Consider the following 12,362-nt stretch of genomic DNA (forward strand, 5'->3'; position numbering starts at 1 on the left):
ACTAATCATTTGAGGTTTTCATTTTTGTGAATTAGGGTTAACATATTTTGAATCTCATAATCGATTAAGACATTTAAAGTCCCATGTATATTTTTATTTTTTGAGGCAAAATTTTCATTTATAAATAAAGAGTTTCTCCTAACTTTCAAAATAAATCGTAGAATTTTTCGATATACTTTCCCACTCTATACTCTAATTTCTTATTTCTTTCTTTTTCACTAAATTGCCTTAGTGTTTTGAGAGTAAAAAATATCAATGAGATGTTGTTTGTTTTGGTGTTCGGGTAATATTGTAATTTACGTCAGAGTTGATCGCTTGTTTTATACCTATTGTGAAGAGTCTATGTTTATGAGTTAAGCCAATAAAATCACATTCAGAAGATGTTCCACAACACCATTTAGAAAGAGATGAAGATGATTTCGACCTGAACAACAACGATACCAACCAGCATAATAAGAAAAGGTGTAGTGCTTTAGAAAACGGAAAAGGCATTGACATCAACCAAGATAACAACTACCGTATAACAGATCCTCAAAGTATCATAAGAAACATGCTTGATGATCACATCGATGATACCCAAAATATCTCAATTCAATACACTCCTTACTTGATTAAATAAATCTTTAGCACCAATAATTACTCCATGCAATAAAAAAATTCGTGCCGAATAGTGGGAATATTAAAGATACAAATAATACAAAACAATTAAATATTACAAATAAGCGACCATGGATGCAGTATTTATTTACTGCCCTACTCCCACCTATATTCACTTTGACAACGTCAACCATACTCAAGAAAATTTTCCTAATTAATAAAAAAAAAATCTCAATACAAATAATAACTCCACATGTAATAAAAATTTTGATGCCGAATAGTGTGAATATTAAAACATTTTATTTGAACCGGAATCATTTTTAATTATACATCATATTCTCACAAAAAAAAAGTATCTATCTATTACGAAATTAAAGTAGTTTTTCTACATATACAAACAAACTAATTAAAGTCAAAACAAATCTCATATTCACATGCAACTCTCCCATGCCTTTGAAATTTCACAATTTCTTCAATCTACGCCTTGATTACCGTTGTTCACGTCTTTAATTATTTCCTGAAAATAATCACTTTTTTCATTAAAAAAATCCCACAAAGTCGACTATATTGAAACATATTTAAAATATTGTTGCCAATTGGGTCTCATGTTGAATATTGAAACATGGTTGTTGAAAATCACCTTTAGTACTAATATTTTTTTGTTCTTTCGATAGCGAAAGGCTACGTTGTTTTTTGGTTTTTCTGTTTTAATTTGCCTTCTTTCTTGACCAAGTAGCCCAAAAATCAGGAACTATATAAATTCATGCAACTATGTTACACACACCATTTTTCATTACAAAACTTAATCATCTCTTTGCATGGTTTTGTAAGTATTAATCATTATTACACAGAATCGATTATTTTCATAAGCCTTATAATAAAAAAAGGTAGTGTAGTAAATAATGGGAAACGTTTTTGGTTCAAAAAAGACGACTAAGGTTATGAAAATAGATGGTGAAACGATGAAGCTGAAAACACCGATAAAAGCTGGAGAAGTGCTTAAGGATCATCCCGGTCTTGTTTTGTTGGATTCTGAAGCGGTTAAGCATTATGGTGTGAGAGCGAAACCGATTGAAGGACACAAAGAGTTACAACCGAAGAGGCTTTATTTTCTTGTGGAGCTTCCTAAGGAAGTAAAGCCGAGAAGGGTTCGATCGGGGATTGTTATGAGTGCGAAAGATCGGCTTGATAATTTGGTGCTTACTAGGAGATCGGCTTCTGATTTGTCGATTATGAAACAACGGAACGTGGATGAGGATAATGGTGGTGGTGGTGGTCGTGGTGGTCGTGATGGTGGAGATGATGTGGAAGTTAAGGAGAATGGTGGCGGTGTGAGGTTGAAAGTTAGGCTTCCTAAGGCGGAGGTTGAGAAGTTGATGAGAGAATGTAAAGATGAAGCTGAAGCTGCAGAGATGATTATGCGTTTGTATAAGGCTAATGGAAGTAGAGAAAACAAGATTAGTGAAGTTAATGACAAAATTAACACGCCGCGACAGGTTTTTTTTCTTAATTAATAACTTCGACTTTCATAATCTTGTGTTATTAGTGTTGTTCATATTTACACATGTTTTGATCGATTCATTTGAATTTATCTATTACTATAAATTTTCTTCCTATTTAAAAGACTTTATTAAAACAGGTTATAATATTTTTTAAATTTGTTTGAATTCACTTATTTAAATTTATTTAGTGTCATAAATTTTTTGATAATGAGAATTATTTTTTATATTTTCTTTTCATAAATTCTTTAAAATAATTAGTGAAAATAATTTATAATTTATATAAAAATTTAAATATACTTTATCTTTTATTATAAAAATAATTAAGTAAATTTATTATTTTCATAACTAACTTATTAGTATTTTATAAACTGTAACTAAAATTTAATTTAAACAAACTCTTAATAATTTGGTGGTGAGGATATTTTATGTAAAATTTTAGATTTGAAAACTTTTGTATTACTTTTAGGTAAAATGTGACTACTTTTAATAATCAAATAATTGTGATTTTAATGGTTAACATTGAATATGAATTGAATCCAAATTTTAAAGGTGATGTATTTAGGCTATGTAGTGATCTTAAAGGTGTGTTTAAGAAAATTCAAAGGTCAACTATCGACTTTATGTTTATCCCTTTAAGGAGAGAAAGAGTAGTTGTAATAGAATTTGTTGCTTTGGAAAATTTAGGCCAATGATGTTTGAACTCTCTAGAGATTGAATATTCAAAAAATATATATATATCCTACCATTGTTGACTTCAAAAAATGTAATTATTATTATTATTATTATTATTATTATTATTATTATTATTATTATTATTATTATTATTATTATTATTATTATTATTATTATTATGCTAAGGTGTTTATGTTAAATTTACAGAAAAGGGTGAGTTTTATGCCAAGCAACGAAGGAGGGATTCAAGTAGCTGTGGCTTCATAATATAATATACTGTTTTTCTTTTTTTTTGAGATTTTGTTATGCTTAGTTGAATAAGTGTTATGAATAATAATTAGTTTCATTTCATAGAATAATCTTTACGTTTTTAGTATAATTGATTATTAATTAATTAATTGCTATTTGGTAGAGACACCAGGGTCAGTTATGACTAGCTTGTGTGTGAGTAGTTGTAAACCTATCATGTGTTGTATAAATAGTTCAATTCCTCCATGTGTATAGACTTGAGATTATTCATGATATATGAGCCTCATATTATAGCTAAAAACATTAATGAATATTAAATGACTTTTTAGTTAATTTCCAATATTCAGTTGTGATTTTATCACTTTTTTTTACAAACAACCTAATAGCTATCAAGTTAGAAGTAAAATTACTATCACAAAAGGATAAAGGAAAACATGATAAATTATTTCCACAATTGCCAAAAGTTCAATCAACTACTACATCACAGTTGCCTAGAGATTCGTTTCAAATCATACAAAAAATTTATTAGAGTTGTCCTTTACAAAATCTTTAGCTTATTAAATGTATCTTCAAGAATTTATTTTTGTTACATGGAGGGCTTCGGAAAAATAGAAATACAACGGGATTAAGTAGGGATATTGCTTCCCAATCAAATCATTATCAAATAAAATCTTCATAAAAATGGATAATTATTAAAATTGCATAAGTTATTTGGATGATCGATTTTCATTCTTCGCAAGCGTGTCTGCACACATATTCGTTTCTCGGCATATATGTTTGATCGAAATTTTGATGCCTTGCTGAAAGAAGGTTTTAATCTTGGTTAATAAATTTCTGCCCAGTTTTGTAGAAGAAGATGGATAAGAGATATCCTTTCCCATTTGTTAGAGAATCTATTTCGATAATAATATGCTTGAATCTCATGTTTGTAGCAAGCATTAAACCTTCATACACTCCCCAAAGTTCAGCGATGTACACACTACAAACACTTATATTTTTCGAAAGACGTAAAAAAAGTGTAGAAGAAAGAGAGAAAATAGAAAATTGAATTACAAAAAATTAGGATTCAGTGAATTTTATGTTTACATCATATAAAGCCCTTTATATAGGAAACTAAAGCATAATCATCTGGAGAAAATAGAAAACTGAATCATAAAAAATTAGGATTCAGTAAAAATTTAATTTTAGGTAGACAAATAACTAGATCCTTTTAGACCACTTTATTTAGTAAATCAAACTTGACATAGGCTAAACGTCTATGTCATAACCAAGAGTATTTACTCATAGTTACTAAACACTTAGTACTTGTCAATGATACATCATTCAAGTTAAGCATATAGGTATTATTTACCCTCATTCTCTTAAACGGGTAATCTTTCTTTTCATTATGTTCAATCATGCAACAACTATTTGTGAAAGTTATTTTATAGCCTTTTTCACATAGTTGACTAATGCTAAGTAGATTATGTTTAAGACCTTCAAAAAGTAATACATCAGATATAATAGTAGAAGAGAGATTACCTACACTACCTTTACGAAGTATAACACCCTTATCATTGTCTCTATAGGTAATAAAACCCTTCTTCTTTGTCATAAATTCAATGAATAAGTAAATGACACCCGTTATAGGCCTTAAGCATCCACTATCGAGAAACCACATTCTCTTCATGGAGCCAAAACAGTCAACATTTTTCTTCTTGTGATTGGCCATGAGGAAAAAAATCTCCATTTCACCACTTTCACTTGAGCTACCCTCATTTTAGGATTCACTATCACTTTCCCCTTGATGTATGCTCTTATAGGCTTACTAAACATCTTTTATTGGCCCTTTCCTCTATCATTTTTAAGCAATGGACAATCTAGTTTGTAATGACCGACTCTTCCAAAATTATAGCATGAACCTTTTGATTTTTCCTTCCTATTTTCATCTTGCTTTGAGGTATTTGATTGCCTTCTATAATTGATGAGATTCTTGTCGGAATTCTTCTTTCCGTTTCTCTTAATATATTTATGATACATTTTAGCAAACAACCCAATTTCTTCACCATCAGAACACTCACCGTCACTAGTTTCATTATCATCTTGATCTATAGTCGAGGACTTAGAACTAGAAGCCACTAGAGAAATTGACTTCTTGTTTACCTCATTTTCCTTGGTTTTTTCCTTCTTAATCTTCTTCTCATGCTTCTCCGAGCAAATGAGCTCTTGCTCATGTTCTTTAAGCTTTCCAAACAAAGTAGTAATATCTAATGTCAAGAGGTTATTAGCTTCCTTGATTGCGGTGACCTTCGGTTTCCATTCCCTATTAAGACATCTAAAAAATTTATTCATAGCAATTTCATTGGAAATAGACTTACCAAGTGCATTCAAACAGTTTATAAGATGAGTGAACCTTTTTGTATATCAGCAATGGTTCCACCATGCTTCATATGAAAAAGTTCAAACTCTTGGTTCAAAGTATTGATACTAGCTTGTTTTACCTCATTTGTTCCCTCGTGGGCAAGTTGCAATGAGTCTCACATAACTTTAGCAGTTGTACAATGAGAAACACTGTAATATTCATCAACTCCTAAAGCGGATATGAGAATATTCCTTGCTTTCCAATCACATAACCACTTTTTTTCATCATCTGTGTTCCAATGTGCTTCCGGTTTAGGTACAACAACACCATCCATATTAGTCATAGTAATTTCAAAAGGACCATTTTGGATGGAATTCCATACATTTCTATCAATAGAATCGATATAGACACACATGCAATCCTTCCAATAACCATAGTTTTCCATTGAAAACATACGCTCTATTATACGCCCCTTTAGGTTCGAGAGCCATAATTTAATAAGCGATTCCAAAGCATAAGATAAACCAGACTCTGATACCACTTGTTAGACGAGGGCAATGATCTAGAAGGGGGTGAATAGATTGCAAATAAAATTCTTGATTAAAAACATTTTCTATGGTAAGCAAAAGCGATTCCGGATCGACACTCGCTTATCTCAAACCGTTATAGGAAGAACCGGATATGCGTATTAAACTGTAACAAAATGAAATAAATACACAACAATGATGAGAAAACAAATCAATAGGTTTTTCAAAATAACGTTTGAACAATTTTACACTTTGATAATCAATTTCTAATGAAATTAAGAAATCAAATTGACGAAGAAAATTTGTCAAACACTTGGTGTGCAATAAACACCAAGCTGATTTTTCCTTTGTGTTGTTGATGTAAAAATCCAATTGCAAGTTTATGAATTGCAATTATCTTAACAAAAACAGTTTGCGATATTTCAAGAATAAGGAATTATCAATATGTGAAAATTTGCACACTAAATGAATTCACAAATTTTATAGAAAGTATGTGAATAAATTATGATATATATATATATATATATATATATATATATATATATATATATATATATATATATATATATATATATATATATATATATATATATATATATATATATATATATATATATATATATATATATATATATATATATATATATATAGAGAGAGAGAGAGAGAGAGAGAGAGAGAAGAATTTATTTAGGCAGTTATGCAATTGTCCTCACTGTGGGTACGTCTGCCCCCAATTCCAAATGGAATTGAGATTTTTAATAATCTTTGCAAAATGTTTAATATAAGAGAAAAATAGAAATTTAAACCTCCAAATCCCAAATTTGATGTTGATTATATCTTCTTCTCTTCCCTTGATCTTAAGCAAGATCAAGTGTCCCAATATTTCCAATTGATCCTCTAGTTCCACTATTTCTTTGCCAGAAACTCCTTTCTTCAAAGCTTTCACTCGGTTGAATCCTAATTGTAAAATCTCCTGCCAAAAACCACCAAATCACACTTGATCTTTGAGGGAAAACCCCAACTGGTTTTATCAATGAGACCCCCAAAGAAGTCTCAATCGAATTTTATTTTACAAATCCTAAATTGGAGCTTATCAAACTTGTATCTAGATGGCACCCAAAAAAATGATTATGTGTGATTATTGAGTGTATGCATAGAAAAAGGTTAAAGATGACGAGAATTGCTTTGTATATTCTTTGGTTTTAATTATTTGAAAAAGATGCATGAATGAATATATATATATATATATATATATATATATATATATATATATATATATATATATATATATATATATATATATATATATATATATATATATATATATATATATATATATATATAGGGGGTGTATGTGTGTATGTGTGTGTGTTTATGTGTGTGTATGTGTGTACGTGTGTATGTGTGTAACTGAGAAAATAGTAGAAAAACAGAACTTAGAAAATTTTACAAGATTTTGGGAAATTAAACAGCATGCGTCGACCTATAGAAGCATTTTTGCCTCTATATGTCGACCTGAAATGGACAGGAAGTTCGGTTTTGCAAACAACTCAGTATGCGTCGACCTATAGGACGTATGTGTCGACCTAAAGGACTTATGCGTCGATCTGAAGTGTTTATGCGTTGACACATACTGAACATAAACTTAGTTTTTGCAAAGTCTTCAGTATGCGTCGACCTATAAGACGTATGTGCCGACCTGGATGACATATGTGTCGACCTAACGTGCTTATGCATCGACACATACTAGACAGTGGCCTTAATTTGCCAACCTGAAAAACCTTTTGTGTTGACACATACTGAACATGGGCTTCTGTGTATCTACCTAAAAACCTCATGTGTTGACACATAGACTAGTTTTTCACATAAAAACTTAATTTTAACTTGTAAAAATATTTTTAAATCGATTTTAAGTATCTTAAGATGAAAATGCATATCTAGACACAGAGGATAAGGTCCAACATATATAAATACTAAGTGTCCTAGTTTTGACATCATTCAAAACATTTCTAAAAGGAAAATGCACTCACACTAAACACCATCCTAACCATCTAAACAACTATATACGAAACAGACGCCACCACCTAACAAGTCAGAAAAATATGAAATACTGACTCGACCGACCCCAAACACATTGGATAAGAACCACCATCAGAATTCACATGGATCCTCCTTTTGAGTAAGTTCTCTCTAGTTGGTAATTTATCTTTGAGAAGTTGTCAAGAGAACATAAACATTCTATAAGGGGACTAACTACCCCATATGAGAGGAATGACCAACTCTATTGGATAAAACAGAAGGTGTCTAGGAAAATTGAGCTCAAGGAGGACTGAATAAGTTGATACTACAAAACAATATCATCATTAACATGAATTTACAACCACCTATCAGTATCTGAGAAAAACATAACATCCTGAATAGATTAAAGGAGGTTAGTAACCATATCCCGATCATAACAAATAAATGTTTATTATCTAATTCAAAATCCAAACAAAGACTTCATCCTCCCACACCCCAATATCCTCAACGGACTGAACCTGTTAATCAGAGATAGTAAAGAGCCTTAGGAACCTAAGTCTAAGAGGAGTGGTCTTAACCCATGGATCGTTATAGAAGTAAGTAAGAAGTCCAGTTCTTACTATCTTACGAAGTTTGACCATAACGCGGTCAAAAGAGTCCTCAACTTTCGAACCAAGGGGGGGACACACTTTTCCACTAGGTAGACGTCGAACGAAAGTCATCATACCTACCTCCAAAGAAGGAGGAAACATACATGACTCCATATCTATCACATAAAACATCACACCACATACCTGATTCCCTCGAGATAAGCACTCATCGCCACTTGTCCAAGAAAGCCAAGTTGACTAAGTGGATATGACAAACACCAAGTCCTCCTTTCTGCTTAGGTTTACAAACCTCAGATTGTTTCACCTAGAAAATTTTAGAGTCAACTTTCACCCCCATCTCGGAGTAACCTCCATTGAATCTTCATTATCTTATTTGAAACCTTAAGATACATCATTAGGAAAGACAGAATGAAAATAGGGATGGGATTAAGAACACAATTGAGAAGGGTCACCCCTCCCCCTGACAGAAACAGCTATACCACCAAGAGAATAGTCATCTAGAAATAAGGTTAACTAGAGGTTCCTACATAGTTCCTACGTGGGGGTTGGCCTCCATCAAAAGCCTAGGGTACTTGAGTGGAAGGGAGTCTTCCTTGAAATGGAGCAAATCCCTAACTAAGTCTAAAAATGTATGATTAACATTAAACCCGGAGACCCGAGGCAAGTCCAAAGACACAAAGAATAACTTTGATCGACCAAAGGTTCTCAACAGAGACATCCACCAAGATAAGTGAGTGATTCGCATACTTGAAAATAAAAAATAACCAAATTCGAGGAGCTCGGTCTAAAGCCAAAGAAGAACTTCAGGTCCACGACCTAGAGAATAAACCCCTTAGGCCTTCTGCAACAAACAGGAAAAATAAAGGAGTCAAGGGATTGTTTTGCTTAAACCCGCTTAGGATACTAATTTTTTCTATTTGACAATCATTAACCAAGACCACAAAGCTTACAGAAAACACAGAATCACAAATCCAGACTCTCCAATTGATATGAAACCAAATCTAATAAGCACATAATCCAGAAACATACAACTAACCGAACCACACGCCTTTCCAAAATCCACTTTAACAATGAGACAAGTGTTTTTTTGCTTTTCTTAGCCAAATTCAATAGTTCGTTCACAACAACCACTCAATCAATTCATAACTTTCCTTAAAGAAAGCCAACTAATTAAAAAAATAAATTTATTCATAATACTAACAAGTTTATTTACCAACACTTTGCCAACAAAACTTATAAAGAACATCAACCAAAGAAATAGGTTGAAAAATCTCCAATTAAGCAGGGGATTCAACCTTTAGAATCAATACAAAGCAGTTCACATTGTTTAGATAACTTAAACTTCTTTCTCATCAACATAAACATGTAATGTTACAAGACAAAAATTCACATCTGGAGTGAGTCTCGAATGGAAAGAGAATAAACAATAACAAATTAGTTTGAATAAGATTTTTTATTCAAGAATTATCCTTAAATCACGGTATCGATGGGTCTGCATGATTAAGGTTTTCTTTTTCCAGTTTATTGTCCTTTAGCTTTTGACCATAAGCATTTTGTTTTTTTAAACAATATATTTATTGTACTATTAAATTTGAGATGTTACTTATCAACCTATATTTTATAACTAAAAACAAAAAGATCACACTCACATTTGCATAGATACCACGGTATTCTGGCTAAATAAATCCAAAACTTGCAACTAAAAAAAGTAATCTTTAGAAATTAAATAAAAAATAACATTTTTTTATAAGAAACGGAGTTTAAGAACATAAATGAAAAATATGAATTTATTTATTAATTTAAAATTTGAAAGGCTTAACATGAATACAGTATTTTAAATATTTATACTCTTTAATTTCTTTTATCTACTACTACTAGTTTAAAAAGCTTAATTATATAATAATTACATTCGTATTAATTGGAAAAGGGGAGGGGGTGTTTAATCTTTCTAAAAATGACAAAATCTAAAGTTTAGTAGTACCAAATTTTGTGTAAATCTAGAAGGAATGACTTTCCAGAAAATATGCCTATTACAAGTCAACACATAAGTAGCTAATTTATATGTGCATTGGTTCCTCTCTCTAAGTCTGTAAGTGATCATAAAAGCCATTGTCCTAAGCTTGACTTTGCAATTTAACCACCGATTTTCAAGTCTCAAGGCACTAAAGAGTTATTTTTAAAAGCCATCAACACAAGTGAGGAATCTACCTCAACCCAAAGATTGTGCCAACTATGTTGGCAAGCAATCACAACTATCCTAATCACTCCCTAAACTTGACTCCAAAGGAAACATTGTTCAAACAACTAATAAAGTCTTCATTATCGTCTTTAAAAATACCTCTACAAGAATATGCTTTCAAAGAAAAGGATTCATATGTGCTGCATTTAGTCCAATTCCCCAAAAGGTTGCAGTAACTTGAGAGGTCAATGTCACCATGGAAGTCTTCATCTCCTCAAAATACTTTTCCTTAGCTTCGAATAATGTATGTAATTCAGTCACCTTGGTAGTCAAAGAAGAAGAAATGCCATGAGTATCCACCTTTTTTTTAAGGTTAAATCGTTTTTCCATCTCTTTCTGAAGATTGACAACTTCCCTTGAATTTGGGTCTAGTCATGAACGATCACATCATATTTATCCTTTCAGGAGTCCTTCTCTTTGGAAATATTTCTTAGGATCAAAACTTTTTTCTCAGTCCGCGGCGGCTAAGGATACCAAGGAGCCATTACGCAACATATGGAAGGCAAGCTCTGATATCAATTTCATCTTCTCTGCATCAAGAAGTTTTTGGAGGTAAGCAAAATTTTGCTCAGGTATACAGGCATACGCTTTGAGGAGGTTCGAGGTACCCTGGATTGGAGAATGGCATATGTGTAGTGTTATATTTGTGAGTGTCCTAAACAAGGGCGCCCTCGTCCAAGAGCGAGACCGCCTAGGCGATATCCTCAGGATTCGCCCTTGGCACTAATGAAGTGTGTAATATTGTTAGTCAAAGGAGAGGGAGTCAACCATTATCCCCTAAAGATTAGGCGGTCAACGACTTCTCCTGATCACAAGGAAGTGGTTGTTTCCCCTAAAGGTAACCCAAACCCTAGGCCTTAGAGGGTTCAATAAATACATCTCCCCCGTGGAAGAAAATAGTACATATCTTAAGTCATACAAATCATACCTCACATACGCTTATACATAAGCATATCACTCAATACAAGACCTCTCACCTCGGTGAGAAAGACCTCAAAACCACCGTCGAATACCACCATACAAGGTTTTTCGTCGCTGTGGGCAAGCCCTAACCATCATACAAGGTAATATACCTACTAAGACCTCTGAGTCCCTCTGCCCTTACAGGGGGGACATGCATACATGTACTTTTTGACCAGTATAATGGCGCATGTAACGCCCCAAATTTGATTTATTTATTTAGTTTAATTTTTATTTCTTTTTATTTAATTATTTGAATGATTAAAATTATTTATATGAATTTTGTGAATTATATGATATTTTGTTGGTTTTAGTGGGAATTAGTAGATTTTATTTAATTAAAAATAAGAGAATTAATGAATTATGGGATGGTATTAGAATTATAGTGAAATTAGTGTGGTAAGGAGTAAGGGTCCATAAGTTGAGAGAAAGTTGAGAATTAAGAAAAACATAATTAGGTCATTTATATAGATAACGTGAGGGATTGGAACGTTTATATGATACGTAGAATTTGAGAAAAGTGGGAAAAAAAAGGCAAGTGGCTAGGAACCCTAAGCAGAATTATAGGAATAAAAAGACATAACAAAAGTTAGAAAATTGCTGCTGAAAATTAAGGTAAGGGGGTTACTCTAATATTTGTGTCAA

At 32.0% G+C, this 12,362-nt stretch overlaps 1 protein-coding gene across 1 annotated transcript; it reads left to right on the top strand.

Annotated features, from left to right (window-relative positions):
* Positions 1 to 1,233: 1,233 nt before the first annotated feature.
* On the top strand, positions 1,234 to 3,321 carry LOC127106670 (uncharacterized protein At1g66480). The gene is made up of 2 exons (XM_051043974.1): positions 1,234 to 2,093; positions 2,979 to 3,321. Exons 1-2 carry the CDS (start codon positions 1,500 to 1,502, stop codon positions 3,036 to 3,038), a joined length of 654 nt encoding a protein of 217 aa, XP_050899931.1. The 5' UTR covers positions 1,234 to 1,499; the 3' UTR covers positions 3,039 to 3,321.
* The last annotated feature ends 9,041 nt before the right edge of the window (positions 3,322 to 12,362 follow it).

The sequence above is a fragment of the Lathyrus oleraceus genome, chromosome 7, assembly GCF_024323335.1.
Source record: "Lathyrus oleraceus cultivar Zhongwan6 chromosome 7, CAAS_Psat_ZW6_1.0, whole genome shotgun sequence".
Lineage (NCBI taxonomy): Eukaryota > Viridiplantae > Streptophyta > Magnoliopsida > Fabales > Fabaceae > Lathyrus > Lathyrus oleraceus.

Excerpts from the sequence above, each read along its gene's own strand:
- LOC127106670 (XM_051043974.1), top strand. The coding sequence starts at position 1,500 with ATGGGAAACGTTTTTGGTTCAAAAAAGACGACTAAGGTTATGAAAATA. Across the intron at positions 2,094-2,978 it reads AAATTAACACGCCGCGACAG|AAAAGGGTGAGTTTTATGCC; the intron begins GTTTTTTTTCTT and ends TTAAATTTACAG.